The sequence below is a fragment of the Rhinatrema bivittatum genome, chromosome 10, assembly GCF_901001135.1.
Source record: "Rhinatrema bivittatum chromosome 10, aRhiBiv1.1, whole genome shotgun sequence".
NCBI classification, from domain to species: domain Eukaryota; kingdom Metazoa; phylum Chordata; class Amphibia; order Gymnophiona; family Rhinatrematidae; genus Rhinatrema; species Rhinatrema bivittatum.
In genome coordinates this window covers 110475490-110493604 of record NC_042624.1, presented here as the reverse complement: position 1 = coordinate 110493604, position 18115 = coordinate 110475490, and the positions used below count along the sequence as shown (strand labels likewise).

Below are 18115 nucleotides of genomic sequence, written 5' to 3'. Positions count from 1 at the left end.
CCGCTGCTCTAACCACTAGGCTGGTTTCTCTGGTTCACAGCCCGCTGCTCTACCCACTAGGCTGGTTTCTCTGGTTCACAGCCCGCTGCTCTACCCACTAGGCTGGTTTCTCTGGTTCACAGCCCGCTGCTCTACCCACTAGGCTGGTTTCTCTGGTTCACAGCCCGCTGCTCTAACCACTAGGCTGGTTTTCTCTGGTTCACAGCCCGCTGCTCTAAGCACTAGGCTGGTTTCTCTGGTTCACAGCCCGCTGCTCCAACCACTAGGCTGGTTTCTCTGGTTCACAGCCCGCTGCTCCAACCACTAGGCTGGTTTCTCTGGTTCACAGCCCGCTGCTCTACCCACTAGGCTGGTTTCTCTGGTTCACAGCCCGCTGCTCTAACCACTAGGCTGGTTTCTCTGGTTCACAGCCCGCTGCTCTAACCACTAGGCTGGTTTCTCTGGTTCACAGCCCGCTGCTCCAACCACTAGGCTGGTTTCTCTGGTTCACAGCCCGCTGCTCCAACCACTAGGCTGGTTTCTCTGGTTCACAGCCCGCTGCTCTAACCACTAGGCTACTCCTCCACTTCCTTGGATTTAAAAAAACAAATTTTTTTTTTTTAAATCAGATCATACAAGGTATCAGCCAAACCAGGCTGCTCCCAACTCCAAGAACATTTGATCCACACCCACATCTTCCTGAGCTTTGGCCACCTGACCTTGCTGTAACCACCACAGATTGCCGCTTGTAGGGCCAGACTAGCCAGATCAAAGGATCTTTTCATGGAAATATCCAACTTACGGTCCTGCGGGTCCCTTAATGCTGAGTTCCCCCCTCTATGGGAACTGTAGTTCTTTTGGATAAAACTGCTACTGCTGCGTCCACTCACAGTGTCTTAAACTTCTCCCTTTACTGTATTGGGTACAGCTTTTCCATTGCTCTAAAATGTTTTAAAGCTAGATCCAGGGCTTCCCACTCAGCTGCCATCATATCCAAAAGGGCAGAGCGCAGCACAAACGCTCATGCCAGTGTTTTAATGCCTGTGAGGACTGGGTTTCCTTTGGGTGTATCTTTCTTCACCTGGCCTTCCTCCAGCTAATAAGCCCTGGCGACTTTTACAATAAGGGCATTCATTTCTGTCTAAATAACCTCACCATAGAGTCTTCTATTTGGGAGTACAATTCTCCCTCCTCATAGTCCTCAGAATCTCCTAGCAGGATGTCTTCCTCCCCCAGCAAACTCAGTTCCAGGCAGTGAGGCTTGAAAACAAGCAATTGTTGCAACCTGTACCTTCAAAGAATTAAGAGCCGGGTCTTTACTCAATCCATCCTGTAGAAAGATCAGAACCAAAGGAATCGAAGCCCTCAGATGAAAAACTTCTGTTCAAATACCAAATCTCAAAAATATTTTCCAGACCCTGACAAATGCCAAGGAAGCAGACATTTTCCTGGCCTATAGAAGAGGACTTACCACCACCTGGGAGCAGTTTTTTGTTTTAAACTAAATGCACCTTCTTAGTGGTCAGGCTGTAAGAAAAAAAAAAAAAAAAGATGGGTCCTTGTGAACCACTGGATCCTGCACCAACACTCTCCTTGTCTGTGGGAGCCTCAAAGGACTCCCTTCCAACATCAGCACCTTAGCCAGTCCAGAGCCACCAATATCACAAGACCTTTGTGACCTGAAATCTTCCGCAATGTCCTTCCTATCAAGGGCCACAGAGGGAACACCCCATTTGATTAAGATAAACAGCTGAAACCGCCTGAATCTTAACAGATTCCTCCACAAACAGAAAAAAAGGGTCCCTGCAAGACAAAGCCTGCAACTCCGAAATCAGCCTAGCAGAACAGATCACTATTAAAAAAAAAAAAAAAAAAAACACCACTTGAAATGATGAATTAATCGAAGCCTCCTTCAATGGCTCAAAGGGAGAACCCGACAGGAACATTAAGACCAAATGCAGACTCCACGAAGGCCCAGAACCTCTCACCAGAGGTCGAATGTGTTTCACTCCACTAAAAGAACCGAGGCACCTCCAGATGTGACAACAAATACCTACCCAAAAATCTGCCTCTAACAGGCAATGGCAGCTACATGTGCCTTCAACATGTTAAGGGCCAAGCCCTTATCCAAGCCAACTTGCAGAAACTCCAATATCACTGAAACAGAAGCCCCCTTTGCTGTAACTCACCTGACAGCACCCCAATCCTACTATCTGCTGGAGAGAGAAAATACTGGCAGGCTGAGGTCAGCATGGGACCCTTTATGTGATGATGACATCAGCAAACCTCAAGTCTCTGTCTCCATCTGCTGATTGGTGAGCATAACTAAGGCATCTGGACTGCTTGAAGTAGTGGCTGGTTATCAAGACATATTCACAAAGCAATAAATAAATAAATAAATAAATAGGGCTGGCACACCATTAAATTACAAAAACAATTAGACAAAATGCTACAAAAACTTTTTAGATTCCTTGAGCTTTTCTTGGAATACAGGTCAGAGGGTAAAAAGAAGCAATCAGTTCCCAGAAACCACAAATGCTCCCAGTGGGTGTGCCTGGTGTTACTAAATAGGGCTGCATATTTCAGTCTGAAAATAGCTCAAGAATGCATAGAAGAAACATATAGTTAGCTTCCTAATTAATTTTCTTTTGAAAAATTTGCAATGAACACAGAGGAAACAATGTTTTATTATTACCAAATTACTTAAAGGCAAAAGGGGATAAACCGACTGATTTACAAAATAAGTTTCATAATTCTGATCAACTGAACAAAATGAAAAATCTTCCTGAGGGCACTTTGTATGTGATCGACACGTCACTCTCTCTGTTAAGGCGATGCTATAAGGAATCGTACCTGTTTGGCTACAGCAGCTCCCTGGCCCTTGGCCTGGGCTCCTTTCCTGGCAGGTCTCATGCCTGGCATCTCAGCTCCTAAACACTGCCACCATCATAGCCCAGAAAAGAAACAGACACTGGAATATCAAATATTTCTTATTCTAAGACATCCTTACATCAGCAAAAAAAAAAAAAAAAAAAAAAAAAAGCCACTTTGCCTTCCTGCTCCACACTGATGATCCTTGGGTCAGCAAGGTCAGGACAAGCTAGGGAGGCCACTGCCGAGAAACACTGGCAAAGAGTCTCTCAAGACGTTATTACTGTCTTCTACATCAAATGTCAAATTAGTACTGTGGCGTTCAAATGTTCATAATAGCAAGTGAATTATGATGATCAGATTTCCAGCTGCTCTTGGTTCTCACGCTGCCCACATAGTCATTGCTGAAACTCAGTAAGCGTAACTAAGGAGCTGGCCCAACGGCAGTGCCATGCACCCTGAGGTCACACCTGGCTTCTGCTCCAGAGCTCAGGTCAGCCAGCTAGGGATGGGCACATGGTGACGATGGCATTCACATTCCAGGAGCAATGCGGTGAGATGCAACAAACATCCCACTATGGCTACACTTAAAAAGGCCATGCTCAAGGTGTGTGTGTGGGCAGCAGGTTCAGGAGGAAGCCACAGTCTGTGGCCTCTGACTTCCACTGCAATGGGTGGGGCTAAATGGGAGGTTGGACAGGATTAAAACTGGGGATAAAAATTACAAGTCGCTTTTTATGAAGGCCCTGATGCCATAACCCCAATCAAAATAGTTTGGTGATGTTTGTTGATTTTGGGGCCAATGTAATAAGGAACATTGACATTAGCACATTATTCCTGTTTTAGAGTGCATTTTTCTGCAGCAAGATAACCATGGTATATTAACAGGGATTTTAACACAGAAAAAATATGCATGCTGCAATGGAGTAAAAACCAGCACTAAAATGAATGCGGGTTCATGCAAATCCAATGTAAAAGAAGGCATTAGCTATTCCCCAGCAATGCATGCGTTAAATGGCAGACAGCTTAAGGCACACTGTTTTTTTTTTACGCTAGAAATTTAATTCCAGGGTCAGAGCAGGAATAAAACTTAAAACGTGAGTTTATGCCACTTCAAATTCAGGAGTTTAATTTCCTGTGTAAACTCTCACAACAGGCTCCAACAGCAGAACAGTACATGCTCTGGCACTGTGCGTGTACCATTCAGCTGCTCAGGAAAAGCAAAAATCCTTGACTACTGCTTGTCTCAGGCAGCTTATGCTGGAAATTTAATGACTGGGTCCAAGGTGGCATAACCTTGCACTTCTGGAGGCCAAGGTTGTCTATCGCTGTGCCCCGTATGGTAGGAACAGCTAGACACTATCCCATAGGCACAGGAATAGAATAACATGGACACCAGAAATGTGACTTAAGGTTTGCTCCACCTCAGGCATATAAATTACATTTCTAGCACTGCGCCAGCCAAAGCAATGTCAATTGTCCCCAGCCATACACATGGCTCCACCTATAACACTAACCCTCACCTCCCCGCTCACGGGTGAGAAGAGGGCTAAAAGGCAGACAATGCAAGGGGAAGAGAGAAAATACACACACACACACCTCCCCCTGATGGACAGTGCCAATCTTGCATGCAATATCACTGTGCCACAGTGCCAGTGTGTACTGCTCAGCGGCAGATGCCTGCTCCATAGTGGCAAGGCATGGTAAGTAAAATTGAAGAATAAGCTCTCTGGAGTGGCCACCTACAGCTGAACAGGATGCACTGGCACTGTGGCACAATGGCCTTGCATGCAGGACTGCATCCCAGCTTGGGCACACACTTGCATACAAGGCCATTTGGACAAGGCATGGCAAGTGAAATTTAAGCGGAAGTTCTCTGGAGCAGGCAACTACAACCACTTGGTGCACCCTTTTCTGTGCCCTAGTCAGGATACACAGCGCCAAAAGTGCGAACTGTTTAGCTGTAGGCGTGCACCCAAAAGAGTTTACCCTTTGATTTGACTTTGCATGCCTTTCCCAAATGGCTTTCATGTGAGATTGTGCCCAAGTTGGGATGCACAGCGCCAAAGCATGCAAGGCCATTTTGGTCATACTTCTTCCAACTTATTTATTTTAAAAGACTTTTGCTTACAGCAGACCTGCTATGCAGATTACAATAAAAGCATCTACCTCCCTACGCGAGTTTTTAAAGCACTTTTCTGCATTAGTGTGGATTTTCAGGGGGTTTTTTTTTAGTGTGTTTTTACTCCTGCTTGATCCCTCAGTACTGCTAATTTCTACCGCTGGCTAAAATTTAACTCCTGTTTTAGCGTGAGTTTTATTACACTGGCCCCTTTGGGAGGTAAGGGGACTTGAGAGGTGGGGATTTCGGGTAGCTCATGGCAGTCCAACTGGGTAGGGGCTAGAGACTGTTGAAATGTTGTGGGGGGGGGGGGGGGATATTGTTTTAATGGTTTTATATGTATGAAAAACTGTATATAAGATGCTTTATCTTGTATACTGCTCCGACAGGGCGGTATGCAAATAAAAGATGAAATGAAAAGGTTCTGGTTGAGCTGAATGCCCAAAGGAGCAGGAGGAAACAGACAGGTGAAAAAAATAAATTAACAAAACAAAATACAGTGCAGTCAAAACCACAAATATCTAATATAACGCTCATGGGAAAGGCTGATGCAGAAGCCGGGTCTGAAACAGTTTCAGCCAAAGAGGGAAGGCAAGCTGGGACCAGAACTAGAAGCCCAGGGAAGTGCTCTCCAGTCACCCGACTTTCTCAGGTTAGTCCCCACCGTGCCACCACCCCAAAAAGGTCAGACATGCAAGGCGCATGGACGGGCAGATTCTGTCTGGCCTCCCACGTTTCAAATCTGACTGCATCTATTCTTTTTTTCCCTCCAATTCAATTTTTATTGAAAAAGCACAAGGAACAAGAAATAAAATATGCTATGCAATAGAAATTCAGCATATAAAAAATATAATAGAAATAATTATACCAATACATTATTCAATACCACATTAATTATTCTCTAAACCATATGTGGAATCAGAGGTAAGCAACTGTTTTGGCATATTAAGAACCTCAGGTGTTTAAACGTGTTAAGAAGGGGTTCCAAATCTTTACGAAGCTATTGAACATATGTTTACAGGCAGTCGTTTTCCCTATATACACCAGGGGTGTCCCAACTCCAGCCCTTGAGAGCCACAAACAGGTCTGGTTTTCAGGATATCCACAATGAACATGCAACAGATAGATTTGCATGCCTAACATGTTTAAAACAAATAGAAGAAAATTCTTTTTCACTCAGTGCATGGTTAAGCTCTGGAATTCATTGGCAGAGGATGTGGTTACAGCAGTTAGTGTAGCTGGGTTTGTAAAAAGGTTTGGATAAGTTCCTAGTGGATAAATCCATAAACTGCTATGACGTTAATTAATAAGGAATAGTAGCTTGTGATGTATTTAATGTTTGGGTACTTGCCAGGTGCTTGTGGCCTGGATTGGCCACTGTTGGAAACAGGATGCTGGGCTTGATGGACCCTTGCTCTGACCCAGTATGGCAATTTCTTATGTTTAAACACCTGAGGTTCTTAATATGCCAAAACAAGGGAGACTTTAATAAAACGGGCCGCCACGCTATTAGGTAACCACTCACGAACTGAGAGATACTTGTCCAACAAACATTTACGTATTTGCTTTATTTCTCTTTCCCTGTGCCAGCAAATGACAGCCCTTAACCGAGTGGCTGCAAAATACCATTTAATATTGGGAACACTAAGCCTTTCTCTCCCTCAACGCAGAATTAAGCTCTGGAATTGTAGTGAAAGCTTTTAGTCTTTCTGCGTTTAAAAACGGTTTGGACAAGTTCCTGGAGGAAAAGTCCAAAACCCATTAAGGTGGAGTTGCAGAAATCCCACTGCTTATTCTTGGAAACCACCCCTTGGGCTCCTGCCACATACTTGTGACCTGAATTGGCCACTGCTGGAAGCAGGATATTGGGCTTGATGGACCCTTAGTCTGACTCAGTGTGGCAAATCTTATTATCTTATGTAATTGTGCATGGAGTGAAATAATTTTCTCCAATCCATAATATATCTGGCTTGGTAGTGTGTCCGTCAGTGCTCACGCGTGTTCCCCAGCCCGCCGATAGATGGTGCAGGCGGCTCCCTGGACGCCTTGGAGACTCAAACACGCCAGAGGTACGAAGGACAGCGGCCATCGCGGGACAGGCAGACTATAGCAGAGGAGACCCTGGCATGCTGCGAACGGAATGCATCCCGCGGCCCACGCTCCGTTCGCGGGCAAGGATGAAGGCCCGGCGTGCCGTTCGCGGCGAAAAGTGGAGGCCCCCGTGTGCCGCGATCAGCGCGTCCGGGCTTCATCTTCACCGCGAACGGAGCGTGGGCCACGGGACGCGCTCCATTCGTGGCATGCCGGGGTCTCTGCTGCTATTTTCTGCTCAAGGCAAAAATGGAAGTCCCCCGTGTGCTGCGAACAGCGCGCCGGGCCTTCATCGCCGCGAACAGCGCGGGTCCCACAGCATGCCGGTGAGAGAATGTGTGTTGAGGAGAGGAGGGTGAGAGAGAGCATGGGGTGGGGGGGATGCTGTGAGAGAGAATGTGTGAGAGAGAGGGCGGGTGACAGAGAGCATGGTTGGTGAGAGGGGGGTGGGGAGGGTGTGAGAGCATGGGAGGTAAGAGAGGGTGGGGGGGGGGATACCGGTGAGAGAGAATGTGTGTGTGAGTGCGAGAGACAGCTTGGTTGGTAAGAGGGGGAGTGCATGGGATGCTTGAGTGTGGGTTTCAGAGAGGAAGCCTATATGAGGGGATGTGTGTGTGTGCGCCAGAGAGTGAGGGAGCCTGTATGAGGGTGTGTGTATGTGAAAGGGACATTCTTACAGTGAATTTCTAGGGAAAGTCTTCTGAAAACAAGAGCAGATGTGGCAATAAAAAGGCTCGCCGCCCAGACATAGATCAGGTACAGTTGCTAGTTTGTTTTAAATGTGTTAATTGCTAACTTCTTGGAGTGCCCCCCTTGTATTACCTGAAAGAATAAATAATTGATTCATATTTACCCATTCTAGCTCTCTCATGATTTTATAGACGTTATCATATCTCCCCAGATGTCTCTTCTCCAAACTGAAGAGATCTAACCTCTTTAGTCTTTCTTTGTAGGGGCATCATGCCATCCCCTTTATCATTTTTTTGCCCTTCTCTGTACATTTTCTAATTCTGCTATATCTTTATTGCAATCCACAATAGTATAATGCCTCCTATCCGAGACTTTTTAATTTTCTTAAAAGCCTTTCATGGGGCACTTTATCTCAATACATCACATCTACCAGCTCACCTTTATCTATATTTATTAACCCCTTCAAAAATGTAGATTAGTGAAGCAAGTCTTCCACTAGGTAAATCCATGCTGGCTGTGTCCCATTAAACCGTCTGTCTATATGTTCCGTGATTTTGTTCTTTAGAATATTTTCCATGATTTTTCCCAGACTTTTCCATGAGGTCAGGCCTATCGGTCTAACGTGTCTTGGATTACCCCAGAGCCCTTTTTAAATATCAGGGTTACCAGTCTTCAGGTATAATAGATAATTTTAATGATAAGTTATAAATGACTAATAGACCTAAAATTTCAATTTTGAGTTCTTTCAGAATCATCTGGTCCAGGTGATTTGCTACTCTTCAGTTTGTCAATCTGGCTTACTACATCTTTCAGGTTCACTATGATTTGGTTTAGTTCATCTGAAGCATCACTCTTGAAAACCATCTCTGAAATAGGTATTGGCCCAACATCCTCATTAGTAAACAAGAAACCAGGGTAAAAAGCCAATTACCGCTCCTTGTAACCTTGGGCTAGCCACTTTACCCTCCACTGCCTCAGAAACAAACCCACTGGGAAATGCATCAAGCGGCAGTAGTGCTCTAACGCATGATATTGGCATCATCTCCCACGCTGGTTCTCTCCCCTGTTACAATGACCTTCTTTGCATGTGATTTGCATGCATGAATAATGAAAATGAATGCAAAGAAGGTCAATACTTATTTTTATTTATTTAAAATTGATTTCTTGGCCGTAAACATCCAGAAGTTCGTAGCAGATAACAAGTGAACATACATATTAGAAACAGAGCAGACAATTGTACATACATATTAAAACACAGCAAACAAAGCAGCATAAAAGAAAGCAAAGAAAAATATAATGGGCCTGTCAAGAAAAGGTCTTCAAAATCTAATTTAAATAAATGGGTCTTTAAGGCTTTATCGAAAGTTCTACTGCACGATATTAAACGTAACTGTTCAGGAAGCAAGTTCCATAATTCTGGTGCTATCACTGAGAAAGCTCTCTCCATGGTAATTCAAGCTATGCTACTTTGATGGAAGGTACGTCTAGAAGATTCTTGCTCTTGGATCTTAAAGCTCGATTGGGTTTGTAATTTCGCAGTATATAGCTAAACCATGGGATAGAATCATTCTGCAAGCGTTTATAGACCAATGTAATTATCTTGTATTGAATTTTGAATTGAATTGAAAGCCAGTGTAAAAGCTGAAAATATGGGTGTTATATGTTCTTGTAGTTTTGTTCCTGGAAGTAACAGAGCAGCAGAGTTTTGAACTATTTGAAGTGATATTAACACATTATTGGAAAAGGACGATTAATATTCCATTACAGTAGACTATGCCAGTCAAAATTAATACTTGAAGTACTGCATGAAAATCTTGTGGGTTTAAAATGAGTTTCAAATTTTGCCATAACTAGTTTGAAAAAAGAAGTTTTTAACAGTGTTGCTTATGTGTGGTTTCATGGACAATGTACTATCGATGACACCTAAACTGTGTGCTTGATGCTTAATTATGATCTTCTGACCTTTAAACATGAAAGATTCACAGACTTTGGATCAGGATTTTTCGAGTTGTCAGAATAAGAACTTCTGTTTTGTCTATGTTTAGATTGTTGGATTGTTTTGTCTATGTTTAGATTGTTGTTTTGTTTATGTTTAGATTGTTGGATTTTTAGAGTTGTCAGAATAAGAACTTCTGTTTTGTCTATGTTTAGCTGCAATTTGTTATAAGAAAGCCAGGAATGGATTATCTTTAAATATATATCTAATGAACGTAGTGTAAAGACCAGGAATGTTGATATGGAAATAAAAACTGGATGTCGCCAGCGTAGATTCTGTAATTCATGCTGAGACCAAAAAGCAGTTTGCAGAGTGGATCGACATAGGATGTTGAAGTGTTGTGGATAATGCAGAGCCCTGTGGCACTCCAGCGGTTACGGGTGTCGAGAAGAGTGAGCATTTCCGACTTTGACTTGAAATGATCTTTCGGAAAGGTAGGATATGAACCAGTTTAAGACAGTGACTTCAATTCCAAGTGAGTGAGAGCAATGTAAGAGTAGATTATGGTCTAAAGTGTCGAAGGCTGCAGTGATATCCAGGAATATTAGAATATAGTTAGTACCTCAGATGTCTATTGAGGAGATTAATAAAGTTTCAGTGCTGAAATTTTTGTGAAAATCAAAATGAAACTGATCAAGAGATGAATATAGAGATACTCTAAGTTGTTTCAGAACAGTAGATTCTATAAGCTTTGCAACAAATGGGAGGGATGAGATGGATCGGTAGTTGATTATCGTAGCAGGATCACTATTTTTTTTCCCCAGAACTGGATGAATTGATATCTATTTTAAACTATCTATTTTAAACTAGAAGAGTTTAGCAGTAGGGATGGATATACTACCATCCACCTGGCCAAAATGATGAGACAGATGCCTTGAAAGCAGCACACAAACAGTAATGAAGGAATGCCTTGAGACTTTGTTCTAAAGACGAGGAACATGCAAGAAAGTGGTGTCTTGTTGAGGGCAACAATAAACTTAAGTGGGGGAGAGTTTGAATGAGCTACAGGAGAGAAAAAAACAGAACAATACAGGAATGTAACCTGAGTAGCAAGCACAGGAGATTGAAAAGGTTACCAGACATCCACTGTGAGGATACTTAACTGACATTCAGGTAGGCAATTTGCATATCATAGTTCCCTGGACCTCTGGGTAATTTTGTAGGAAATATCACTAACAAAAAAATTCAGAGGATTTCAACTTCTAAATCACAGAACTATGACTGGGGAAGGCATCTGTGAGAGAAATGTGCTGGAAGACAGTACTGGGAGGCAGGTAAGATTTTCACCCCCACTATCAGGGGTATTCAGACACACTGGAGGTGAACTTCCCAACAAGTCACTAAAGAGATGGACCACAGAGCTGTGAACATTGTTCTTGGTCTCTGTGTGCCTCCTTCTTTTTCAGTCATTATGATTGAGAGGTGATCCGTACTGGGTCAGAAAAGAGATGAAACAGGTTCCAGATTGAAAGATGGTGATTCTTCTAGAGTGTGGCCAAGCATCCATAAAACTAGTGGAGCTGTCAACCCATGACCGGAGGGACAACTCCAGCACAATGGCAGAGATCAAGCACCAGAGGCTGGCATAGCAGCACTGCATAACCATGTAAAAGAATGAAACTGAAGGTGATGTGTGGGGGACTGCCCCCTACCGTGCGCTATCAGGTACAATACAGAGAGAGGAAAGAAACCAATCACGGTCATCCCATCAACTGTCTTTGCCGCAAAAATTCCATAGAGCTGTGCTACAGTCGCTCCATCAGGATGACATGGGGCATATGGGTCCAGAGAGGGACAGGTTCTATTGGCCTAAAAAAGCACAAGACGTTGAAAAACATTGTAGACAATGTGCTACTTGTATAAAGAGAAAGATCCTACCACCCAGGGCAGCAGAGATGGTAAACATTTCTTTAGAAATGGACTCCCAGCGTAAAGACAACATTCTAGTTGTGACAGACCATGTCACCAGGTATGCACAGGCATACCCCACCAAGGACCAGAGAGCAGAGACTGTTGCCACAGGATTATGGGAGAAGTTCTTTGTGAACTATGGGCTCCCAGCCCGGATACACTATGACCAGGGGAGGGATTTTGAATGCAGACTCATTAAAGAGATGTTGCAGGTGGCTGGGATTAGCAAGCCACACACCTCTTCCTATCATCCCCAGGGAAACCTCCCCCCCCCCCCCCCCCCCCCCCCCCCCCCCCCCCCCCCCCCCCCGAGAGGTTTAACAGAACACTTCTGAACATGTTGGGTACATTGAAGCCAGTATGTGAGCTATTTGGTGCTTGTTTACAACTGCACATATAATGGTGCTTCAGAGTTTTCACCCTATTTTCTGATGTTTGGGTGAGAGGCACCATTACCAACTGACCTGTTTTCAAAGCTATGTGACAAGGCTAAAAGAACAGTTGGGGGCAGTTTACAGGTTGGCTGCAGTGTCTGCCTGCAAACTGAGCCAGAGAAACAAGCCCCGATATGACCAAAAGGTGAGGCAGAATGACTTGATGGCAGGGGACAGAGTACTCTTAGAGAACTAGGGGCTAACTGGGAGACACAAAATTGCTAATAGGTGGAGGTCTACCCCCTATGTTGAGGAAAAAATTAAACAATTTGCCAGTTTACTGGGCGAGGCCACAGTGGGGTGAAGGACCAGCAAAAGCAGTACACAGAAATCACCTCCCGCCCATTCAACAGTTGGTATTTCCCCCAGAGGAATCCCAATCTAGAGCTGAACCCCCTCCGCCTCGACCAAGAAGAAGGGGAAGAGTAAGGCCCATCCTCAGTTTGACAGGAATTCCTATCATGAAACGGCAGGGATCCCTCAGCACCCACTGGAAGTCAGACATAATGGATATGATAGCAAAGATTCAGAGGAAGAGTTAGGTGGGGGAGCATATGAGGTTCACCTGGGAGCCACATTGGAGAGTTCATACCCCTAACTAACAGGCATGATGGGGACTTAGTAAGACAGTTCACGGGAATGGAAACCCAGGGGAGTCAGATCCAAGAAGTCTTCCAGAATAATGATAGGACTGAGCGAGAGAGCAATGATACAGATGGCGAGAGAGGGATGGATAACCTGGAACAAGAGAGGGTGACAGGTACCACAGGCGACATTTACCCCCAGAGAAAATCAGAAATTACAGAGACTGAGGAATTGGTTCCACTGCCACTCCGAGAGTCTAGAAGGACAGGGAAGACTGTGAAGCCCACAATAAGCTTCACATAGGTTAGTCCTGGAAACCCAGTGAATGTCCACTTGAGGGTAGCACACAAACAGGTGACTGCCTATTACCCAAAAGTAATGAAGGAATGCCCTGAGACTTTGCTCTAAAGACGAGGTTCGTGTCCTGTTGAGGGCAACAAGAAATTTAAGTGGGGGAGAGTTTGAGTGAGCTACAGGAGAGAAAACAACTTAGAAACATAGAAACATAGAAATGACGGCAGAAGAAGACCAAACGGCCCATCCAGTCTGCCCAGCAAGCTTCACACATTTTCTCTCTCATACTTATCTGTTTCTCTTAGCTCTTGGTTCTATTTACCTTCCACCCCCACCATTGAAATATCTAGCTTGATTAGTTAGGGGTAGTAGGGGTAGTAACCGCCGCAATAAGCAAGCTACACCCATGCTTATTTGTTTTACCCAGACTATGTTATACAGTCCTTATTGGTTGTTTTTCTTCTCCCCTGCTGTTGAAGCAGGGAGCTATGCTGGAAATGCGTGATGTATCAGTCTTCTCCCATGCCGTTGAAGCAGAGAGCCATGCTGGATATGCATCGAATGTGAAGTATCAGACACATTTGGTTTGGGGTAGTAACCGCCGTAACAAGCCAGCTACTCCCCGCTTTGTGAGTGCGAACCCTTTTTTCTTCTCCCCTGTCGTTGAAGCAGAGAACTATGCTGTATATGCATTGAAGGTGAAGTATCAGGCTTATTTGGTTTGGGGTAGTAACCGCCGTAACAAGCCAGCTACTCCCCTCTTTGTGAGTGTAAATCCATTTTTCCACATTTCCTCTTGCTGTTGAAGTTTAGAGCGAGGTTGGAGTCACAGTAAGCATGTGTATGTTTATTGAATATAGGAATGTAACCTGAGTAGACTTAGTAAGACAGTTCACCGGACTTGAAACCCAGGAGAGTGAGTTCCAAGAAGCCTGTTGTGGTTTTTGAGGACCAGAGTTGGCCACTCCCGCTCTATTGCTTCAGGTACAAACTTAGGCCCAACATAAAAAGGTGTGTGTTAAAATTTTGCACAGGTTGAAAATTTTTTTTAACTCTCGAAAAGCTAAAATTAATTGAAAAATGCAGGCAGAAACCAGAGTTAAAATGTGCACTCAGCACCAGGCTGATCGCACATTTTAACTGGGGAAACCTCTCGGTGTGATTTGTGCACATAAAAAGATTTGTGCACATAAAAATGCTGTCAGCACAAAGAACGTGTTAATGCCCATAAATCATATTTATGCACAAAGTCCGATTAAAAGTCCCAAGACCAGAATGCCAGCTTCTGCCTAATGACTGACACTAGCGCTAGCAACGTTACTCCACCTCTAAGCAGGAGAACATTTTCCAGTACTAAGAAAACATGAGCTAAGGCAGCCCACTTCTCTGCATTACAGGGTAACAGTTAATGCCTTCATGAGCGTGGGATTCTATGCAAAGGTGCGAACCAGAGAAGACAGTGTAATGCTAAATACTCCTTGCCGCACCAGGGATAACATTTGCGCACAACTGCAGATAAAACTGCGCGCTCAGAGCACACCGTTATTGCATCAGTTTGTAAATCCTTTGGGCCACAGAAATAACTAAAGTATTGAACATTAAATCGCTTTCAGCGCGGATTTGGTAAAGGCGAATGATTAAATCTAAACTCCAAATATATAATCCATTTAACTATGAAAGATTGCAAATACAAATTCTTAAAATAAATGCTTTAAATTATCTAATAAAAGCGTAAGCTTCTCAGTTTGCCCAGTCGCTAAAATAGCTCTTAATACAATTTCCTCGGATAAATCCCATTAAGACGACTTCGGCGCCTGTACCACTCCCCCTTTTTTATTTATTTATTTATTTATTTTTTAACTTAGTTTAGCTGCCTTTACGAGGTCCAGTATGGTCTTTAACATTAAAATCAAGACACAGGAGAATCTGAGGCAATAAATAACGAGCGATTTTTATCAAGCGTTAGGATAATCTCAGCACTCAGTTACTGCTGGTTGATAAACTAGTTTAAAAAAAAATAGAAATAAAAAGAGCGCCTTCGCCAGCGCTCGCGAAAGGGACTTCCCAAAGCTCCGGAAGGGTTACCTGGGTGGGGGGATGTCACCGTCACGGCCACCGAGGGAAAGGCGCGAACCAGCGGAGAAACACTCCTGCCATTCACCGCGTGACGCCGTGTCAAGCCAGCGGCGCATGCGCACTCTTTTTTTTTTTTGCGAAATGCGCAGGCGCCGTCCGTCTTTCCCCGGAGAGCCAGGCGCTCAAAGCCGCCTCGTTGAGTGCGCAGGCGCATAGCGCGAGATGGGACAGTATGGGCGGAAGCGCGGCGTGCGGTTATCATTTCTTGCCTGTATGAGGGCAGATAGTGAGTAGGATAACTTTCTAAATGGCGCTGGCGAAATGAAAAAAAAAATGATTGTTCAAATGTCATCTTTTCCTAATGCTTCTGTGAAAATAACAACTGCCTTCAAAACCTATTCCATGTGCTGTAGCAGGGTTGGGCGAAAGCATGAGCTGGAGCTGCAGCTGTAGCTAAAGTGCTCATCAAGGACGCAGAAGATTATGAGGGTACCCTTCCTAGCTACGGCAAAAGTCTACAGTAAAGTCAGATTGGGTTCCTTCCAAAATACAGAACCACGGACCGCGCATCTTTAACTTACAAAAAGTAAAGAAGAGCGGATCAGGGAGAATATTTGCATGATGACAAAAGCCTATGGCACCCTGCCCTCAATTTCAAAACTTTTATAAACTGGCATTGAGGGAAAAATCTATGACATAATTAAATCCATACCCTCTACTATCAACTGTGAGGTAAAAATAAATAATAGGCAGATAGGTTCAGACAGGAGCAGAGGAGCAAGACAGAGATATACCCTGAACCCCAGTGCCCCAACCTTTTTAATATCTACGTCAATGATTCCCACACTACTGAAAAGATCCTCAGCCCCAGGAATAAGCCTAAATGTCTCAAAGACAATTGGCTCCTATATAGTGATGATCTGGTCATTGTAGCCACTACTGCAGAAGCAATATAGGAGACCTTATAAAATTTCCAGAAAACACCAAACTACCTCCAACACAAATTCAAATTCTTTTATTTTGGCCTTTTTTCTTTAAAACATTTTCCTTGTAGGTTTGAGATGGATCCTTGCACTGTTGAGGGCTTGTGATAATTAAAAAAAAAAGTTATTTTCTTGATTCCTCTTTTAGCTAATGTAAGGTTATTATAATGTATATTTCTTCCTAAATTGACTTTGTGTGTCAGAATAATTTTTTTTGTAAAACTCTTTTGAAAATCGTAAATAAATGAAAGCAGGACGTTTGGTTAATGACATGTTCATTTGGAGCCATTATCATACAAGCAACACAAAAAACATTGAAATTCTTTATTATAAAAGTGCATTAAAATATCTATTAAAATATTTTTGTAAACTATTTCAGGACATTTGATCAGTCCTTTACATTTTGCAATAGATATAACAGTTTTAGGATGTTTAGGGCTATAAGAATGAAACTCTTTAGAACATCTGGTCCACACACATTAAAATTACAGACATAAAAAAGCATCCATTATTTCTCCTTTAGGGCATACATGACATCATCCTGGCTGACATTGAGCCTCACACGCAGGTGGAGATCATTTTTACTGGGTTCAACCAGCAGCAGCCGACACGCTCCAAGCCTCAAGCACACCCCCATGGTTTCGGACATTGTAGGAGGTGCAAGCCCTTCCATTCTACACAGAGTTACATGCTGGTGGTTTATCTGAAAGAAGCAAATACGTCTCAGGTTATCCTCTCATTGTCAAGCTCCTACCGAAAGAGGCATGTTAACTGCTGTGAACCCCAAAAAAAGTGGGAACTGAAATGCTGATGATGGGAATTAAGAAAGCTGACTGACAGTAGAAAGAGCTGTGGCACATCAACTCAGGAAGGACTGGATGCATCCAAGAAAGACAGAATGTGACAGCAGGTATGGACCATAAGGTCCATCCAGCCTGCTCAGTTTCATTCCTGGTGCCTTGTATAGCCTGCAGATGATCTTTGGCTCTCTCTTCTTCACAACTGTATTTATCCCGGGCTTTCCCAAATTCTGTTACTGTTTTGTTTCCACCATCTCCACTAGGAAGCTGTTTCATGCATCCATCTCCTTTTCTGTGACAAAATAATTCCAGATGTTGCTCCTGAATCTATCCCTTGGAGCCTCATGCTGTTCCAGAACATTCTTTCCCCTGAAAAAAATTTGCTTCTTGTGCATTATTTATACCTTTTATGTATTTGGATGTCTCTCCTCTCCTCTCCTCTAGTGGGGACATATTTAGGTCCTTAAGTCTCATCTGATGGGGTTGTTGGTGTAGACCCTGCACCATTGTGGTAGCCTGTCTCTGGTTCACCTCCAACCTGTCTATATCCTTTTGGCTGCACGGCCTCCAGAACTGACCAATATTTTAGGTGAGGTTTCACCAATGACTATATAGAGGCAGTATTACATCCTTTTTTTTTTTCCTATTGGTATGCCACTCCCTGTGCACCTTAGCATCCCCCTGGCTGTGACTACTGCCTTATCAAGCTGTTTCACTACCTCAAGATCATCACCCCAAGGTTTCTCCTTTGGATAGGACACAAACAGTGCCAGCTCTAGGGCAAATTTATTTATTTATTTTATTTATTTAAGGTTTTTATATACCGGCAATCATGAAAACATATCTTGCTGGTTTACATGGAACGGGAGTGCATTAAATACATCAATTCGAACTGTGGTGACCGAAGGAGCAGTTACAAATAACAAGGGTAGCAGAACTTGGAGAAGAAGGAAGAGATAGGAAAGAATAAACGGAAGGAATAAAAGGAAGAGATAGGAAAGAATGGCGCCCTGGGCGAGAAATCGGCACTCCGCTGGCTTTTCACTATAACGGGCGATGCCAGCAGCATTCAGAGTGCCCAGCTAGTGCATCCTACTCAAAGGCCGGAACTGGACACACAAATCTATCATCCCCCTTCCTCTGATTTCTGCATCCCAAATGCGTGACTGCACTTTTTGCATCAACAGCCAAGCATTCAATTACTCCTCAAACATTTTCTTTACTCCCTCTGTTGCACATCTTATTGCCATCTTCAAAAAAAGGCAAACTTTTCCCTGTAATTC

At 43.7% G+C, this 18115-nt stretch overlaps 2 protein-coding genes across 3 annotated transcripts in view; both read right to left on the bottom strand.

Annotated features, from left to right (window-relative positions):
• The window catches only part of CC2D1B (coiled-coil and C2 domain containing 1B), a 117240-nt gene extending 102039 nt beyond the window's left edge, over nt 1-15201 (bottom strand). For both annotated transcript variants that reach the window (XM_029617541.1, XM_029617543.1), the window contains exons 1-2: nt 15059-15201; nt 2833-2916 (exon numbers count right to left, since the gene is read on the bottom strand). In XM_029617541.1, coding sequence (XP_029473401.1) covers nt 2833-2901 — 69 coding nt within the window. In that variant the 5' untranslated portion in view covers nt 2902-2916; nt 15059-15201. The remainder of the gene's footprint in view (nt 1-2832; nt 2917-15058) is intronic.
• Nucleotides 15202-15984: 783 nt separating this feature from the next.
• The window catches only part of ORC1 (origin recognition complex subunit 1), a 36299-nt gene continuing 34168 nt past the window's right edge, over nt 15985-18115 (bottom strand). The window contains exon 18 of the mRNA XM_029618205.1: nt 15985-16735. Coding sequence (XP_029474065.1) covers nt 16541-16735 — 195 coding nt within the window. The 3' untranslated portion in view covers nt 15985-16540. The remainder of the gene's footprint in view (nt 16736-18115) is intronic.